The sequence below is a fragment of the Ruditapes philippinarum genome, unplaced genomic scaffold, assembly GCF_026571515.1.
Source record: "Ruditapes philippinarum isolate M1 unplaced genomic scaffold, ASM2657151v2 ctg6915_1_1_1_1, whole genome shotgun sequence".
Lineage (NCBI taxonomy): Eukaryota > Metazoa > Mollusca > Bivalvia > Venerida > Veneridae > Ruditapes > Ruditapes philippinarum.
This window is the reverse complement of record NW_026860652.1, coordinates 36353-42352: the sequence shown is the minus strand read 5'-3', so window position 1 is coordinate 42352 and position 6000 is coordinate 36353. Positions and strand designations below refer to the sequence as shown.

Below are 6000 nucleotides of genomic sequence, written 5' to 3'. Positions count from 1 at the left end.
GGGGCATGACCTTTCGTTACCACTCATGACTTTAAAATATCGAGCATTTTTACTTTGTTGGCAATTATGTTTATAACCGTTTGTGATCACGTATGGCCAAGTCAATTGTGAAAACTGTAGTTGTTATTGGTGTATTGTAAAAAATTACCGTGAACAATTAAGAAAAAGTATCAGACACAATGTTATTAGTTTATTGGATAAAAGAAAGAAATCCGGTGAAAATACAAAAAAAAATATCTGACACAATTGAACAGGATATGCACTTTATTTTTTAATTTCCAGTATGGAAGTTCGGCTCACACCGGCAAATATTATCAATACAATGGAAAATCACCGCACCAGTTGAGTCTACCCGACAATGATGATGATCCGCATCAGCTACGGCGCTGTAACAGTCTGATCTCACAACGCATTTCTGACCTGTAATAAAATATACACTGAACTATTTTGATTATTTCGTTGTTTTTTTTTTTTTTTTTTTTTTTTGTTTTTTTTTTTTTTTTTTTTTTTTTGGAAATTTAAGAACTATCATATATCAGACATCACACAAACCAAACCTTATTAACGTAATTTCGTTTGTTTGTATTATTTATTTTTTTATAACTCATATATACAAAAATTACTAAGTCCTTATTTGGCTACTTAAAACTACTTTTTTATGAGCTTTTATTCCTATTTTGACGCTTCAATACTAAAACACTTCTAAACACGTTGCCATTTTTGACCGTGCGACAATACACCCATCAAGAACATGTTGGAAGGAAAGTAGTAATACTGTACAGTTTTTAAAGTCTTATTTTTAAGCTGGTTTTGATCTTTTCAAGCACTGTCCTTTATCAATCTGCAGATATCAAGATAGAAATTTAAACAAGAAATATGTCCATAGGACACGGGTGCCCCAACACGCCACTGTTCTGTCAATCTTATGACTCTAGTACAAATATTTTTGGACTACATTTGCCACAAGTTGAAAGCTAAAAATCTTTTACTTAGTATACAAATACTGAATAAATCCACAAGCAAACCCCAAGGTGCATAAGTACACATGCTGACCAACACTCTTTCAGGCCTATAAGTCAAATACTTTTTGAGCTATGCATAAACAAGTTGAAAATTGCAAATTTATACTACTGTAAATCAAGGGCAATAACTCTAACAAAACTGAAAAAGACACATGCAAAGCCCCAGGTGCATTATAGCTTCACAGTGATGTTGATCATTATTCCTGTAATTTAGTGATGTTGATCATTATTCCTGTAAAGCTGGTAGATTCTAACTTAAGCACTCAAGGAACAAATAACACAACATAATAACACAGTCTTTACTAAGTTAAGGGCAATAACTTTACAAATACTGGATAAATCCACAAGCAAAACCCAAGGTGCACACCTACATGATTATGCTGAGCAACATTCCCGTAAGGTTGCATGACTCTATGTCAAATCCTTTTTGAGTTACATGCGACACAAGTTAAAAATTGCAACGTTTTACTAAGTCAAGGGCAATAACTCTAAAAATACTATATAAATCCACACGAAAATATCAAGGTGCACAACTTTACATGCTGATCAACATTCCTGTAAAGTTTCATGACTCTATGTCAAATCCTTTTTGAGTTACATGCGACACAAGTTGAAAATTGCAAAATTTTACTAAGTCAAGGGCAATAACTCTAAAAATACTAATTAAATCCACATGAAAATACCAAGGTGAACAACTTCACATGCTGATCAACTTTCCTGTAAAGTTTCATGATTCTATGTCAAATTCTTTTTAGTAACATGCGACACAAGTTGAAAATTGCAAAATTTTACAAAGTCAAGGGCAACCACTCTGAAAAACTAATCAAATCCACACGAAAATGCCAAGGTGAACAACTTCACATGCTGATCAACATTCCTGTAAGGTTTCATGACTCTATGTCAAATTCTTTTTAGTGACATTCGACACAAGTTGAAAATTGCAAAATTTTACTAAGTCAAGGGCAATAACTCTAAAATACTATATAAATCCACACGAAAATACCCAGGTGCACAACTGCACATGCTAATCAGCATTCCTATTAAGTTTCATGACTCTAGATCTCATATTTTTTTTGAGTTACGTGCGACACAAAAGAGAACGGACGAACGGAAGGGCGGACGGACAAGGGTAAATCTAAATGACACCCCACCCCCCGCAGTGGGGGCACAAAAATAAGTCAGCCATCGATACAGATCCTGATCAGACAGTCTGACTTTACTCTTCAACAGTAAAATCATTTATAATTAAGCAGGTGCAGTGTTCTTAACAGTTGTCATATCTACAGAGTTACTTTAAATCAAACGCGTCGGACTTGTCTAAGGATTGTTTGCTGTATGGATTCCAGTCACGTTATTGGCAAGTCATGGTTTCACTGAGCAAGAAATTTCATACTAATTAGTTTGAATCAAAAGCGTCGGACAAGTAATCTAAGGATTGTTGGTTGTATGGGTCCCAGTCACATCAGTGGCAAGTCATGGTTTCCCTGAGCAAGATATTTCATACAATGCTTGTTTAGTGTGACTGTTCACACTGTATTACCGGCGCCAGTGATGACAGATTACTGCAGTTGTGTCAGCAATCTAACATTTACTTATTACTACAGCACACCGTATAACCGGCACCAGTGATGACAGATTGCGGAGAGTGATGACAGAAATATAACATTTACTGATTACTACAGCACAACGTATAACCGGCACCAGTGATGACATATTGTGGCAAGTGGTGACAGAAATATAACATTTACTGATTACTACAGCACACCGTATAACCGGCACCAGTGATGACAGATTGTGGCAAGTGATGACAGAAATATAACATTTACTGTTTACTACAGCACACCGTATAACCGGCACCAGTGATGACAGATTGCGGCAAGTGATGACAGAAATATAAAATTTATTGATTACTACAAGTAGGACACAGATGTTTTTTTGGTATATATAGAGTACGCAAATTGTCAATTTCTTTTGCTATAGACTTGGGATACTGTCAGGTAATTAAGGACTAGTTTCATTATTTTATAAAATGTTTTGAGCAAGTTATCAATGGCAGCTTCGGAAAAATCCGTGATAAAAGGTGGTGGTGGTGGTGGTGGTGGTGGTGTAGGTTGTTGTTGTTGTTGTTGTTGTTGTTGTTGTTGTTGTTGTTGTTGTTGTTGTTGTTGTTGTTGTTGTTGTTGTTGTTGTTGTTGTTGTTGTTGTTGTTGTTGTTGTTGTTGTTGTTGTTGTTGTTGTTGTTGTTGAAAGTATCTCAAGAGGGACGTCGTGTTATACATATGGTCAGTCAAATTGAAACAGCTATAGAATACGTTGTAAGATAAAATGCATAAATACTTAAAGATTCTGTATGTTTTGTGATTGATATTGTTACTGTTTGTATAAAAAATTATATAGTGTATGTATATAATTATGCAATAAAACAATTTTCAAACATCGAAGAATATGTAAAATGTGTACTGCAAATTTTTGTGCACATTATATTTAATCAATAAATTATATGCATTCAAATCTTATTGGAAAATTTGACTAAATTCTAATTACCTCCATTTATTTACATGAAATGTTTAATTGGGTAATATCTTTATAAATAATGCTTATTGGAACTTAAAATATTGACAAATCTTAATTTGAGCATTATTTAAATGAAATAAAACCATGAACAAATTGTGTTTCAGGATCTTTAAAGCAAATACGTGTCCTATATACTGAACTAACGTCGGTTGACGTTCTTTCTTTTGTTTACGTTCATATGTCGGTATTATAAGTATTTAATTGAACAACGCTTTTATCTCAACGTTTTTTGCCAATTAATGTTTTTTCATACGTCAGTTTTCATTCTAACATCGAAAAAAAAACATTCTCACGTTGATTACCTTTGTTTACTCGAATACAAATTATTTCGTCGGTAAACGCGTTTTTCGTTTATGTCGAATTCGGGAAAGAGGCAGTTATCTCAGGGACGATAAAATTATATCACATATTTAAACGATTATTAGCTATGCTATTTCTTACGTGTTGGTGTAGATAAACACGTGCACTTGTTATCGACGCAATGTAGAGTAGAGTTTCTGCACGAGGTCACCGTGCAAACATCAATAGATGATGTACAGCTCTCACTCTTGACGTACACTGAAACAAAGCAAACACAATAATTGCGCACATGAACTAACTTTAAACTACAATTATGCTCGAAACAACAAGTATCGAAACAACAGGTATCGAAACAACAGGTATTGATACAGAATTATGAGTGAGACTATGTAAAGTGTTTTGAGCACCACACTAAGTTCCGTATTCCGGTATATACAGGACAAGGTGCTTAAATAATTAAATGCTAAACTCTCGCCTTTTCACCTAACGAAATGCACTTTTAAAGGTCTAATTCATCTATTCACACAAATTTATATACGATCATGAATGAAAAAATGTAAGAATCGGCGTAAAAAGCGTTATTTGTCTACTGTTTCATCATGATTATTGAAAGCGTATAGAGGTATAGCTCAAAAACTGTAGTGATTTAAATCAAAGACTAAATATCTTCTGAGACAGGAACTGATCCTCTTATTAATATGACGTCATTGACGTTCCATTCTGAATTTATTGAACGTCTTGAAAAAAATCTTTCATTATCGGACCCTTTGGCAAGATAAAAAATACATATCTATAAATCAAGTCAATAAATTTTCTATACGAAAATAATATTCTATATAATATATATCATATACCCAATATACGAACAGTACAGATAAGTAAACCATTCATGCTAGCATTCTGTGCACCTTACGGTATCTTTGTTTTACGCATCGCATAAGACATCACGTGACGTCAAAATATTTGCAAACCCGTGCAATATCGTTTTTAACTGAATACCAAAAGCTTTAAAGATACTTTGATAGATAATAATAATAAAATGATGATAATAATGATAATTATGATTATAATAATGATGATTATAATGATAATGATTATAATGTTGTGATAATCATAATGATGATGATTATTATAATAATATTACTGATGAAATAATAATAATGATGATAAAAATAATGATGGTGGTGATGATGATGATAATGATGATGAGAATAATAATAATAAAAAATAATGAGGATGACGGTGATGCTTGGCAGCTCGTGTAAAAGAAATGCACTTAAAACTACGAAATTTAACGACTCACCTATCAAAATCGCAAGGAAAATCACAGTAATTTTCATGTTAGTTAGATGTTTTGCCTGTCAATAGGTAAAATGATAACAAAATTCATCATTCCTTCACTGCATATGTAGTCTAATTTGAGATAAGAGTTTTCACCTTGCCGAACTTACCACATACAAACAGACATCATTACATTTTGACTTTGCTCTGTCACGATCATCGTGAGGTTATGGGAAAAATTTATTCGATTTTTCGTGAAAAGGAATACTGTCCGTGTAACCTGCTTACATTCATTCCAAAACACTTGTTTCTACAATAATTATTGCTGTTCTATATAGACAGTGATCAGTTTGTCTATTTGTGGGTTTCTATCAATATTTTCGGATATTTGAAGCGTTTTGCTCAGATTGTGTAGCGGTATCATAAACGGTGTGCCATAGTAAAGTCCGTCCTAGCCCACAGCCGACCCTGTCCTACGATACGCCCTTCCCGGGGATCCATCCGTCTTGCTACCAGTCCGTCCTGTCCCACTATCCATCCTGACTTACGAACTATCCTGCTATTGCTTCACATTGTGCTGCGATCCGTCTTGTCTCCCTGCGAACCATCCTGTTACCAGATTCGTCATTCTCCATGGCGCGTCTTGTCCAACGAATCGAACTGTCTTGCCATCTGCCTTTCCCACTTAACGCCCTGTTCCAGTAATCGCCCTGTATGATCCGTCCGTTCGATGACCAACACTGTATCTAAATCCGCCGTGTCCAATGACTCATGCCTTGTCACAGGAGCCATCTGACCCACGATCCCTCCTGTGTCCACTATC

The 6000-nt window shown here is 34.6% G+C and overlaps 1 protein-coding gene across 1 annotated transcript; it reads right to left on the bottom strand.

Moving 5' to 3' along the window:
• Positions 1-246: 246 nt before the first annotated feature.
• LOC132712895 (uncharacterized) lies at positions 247-5359 on the bottom strand. Its single transcript, XM_060695330.1, has 3 exons — positions 5200-5359; positions 4038-4154; positions 247-420 (listed from the first exon to the last, which is right to left on the bottom strand). The coding sequence occupies exons 1-3, from the start codon at positions 5234-5236 to the stop codon at positions 272-274; spliced, it is 303 nt and encodes a 100-aa protein (XP_060551313.1). The 5' UTR covers positions 5237-5359; the 3' UTR covers positions 247-271.
• Positions 5360-6000: the final 641 nt, after the last annotated feature.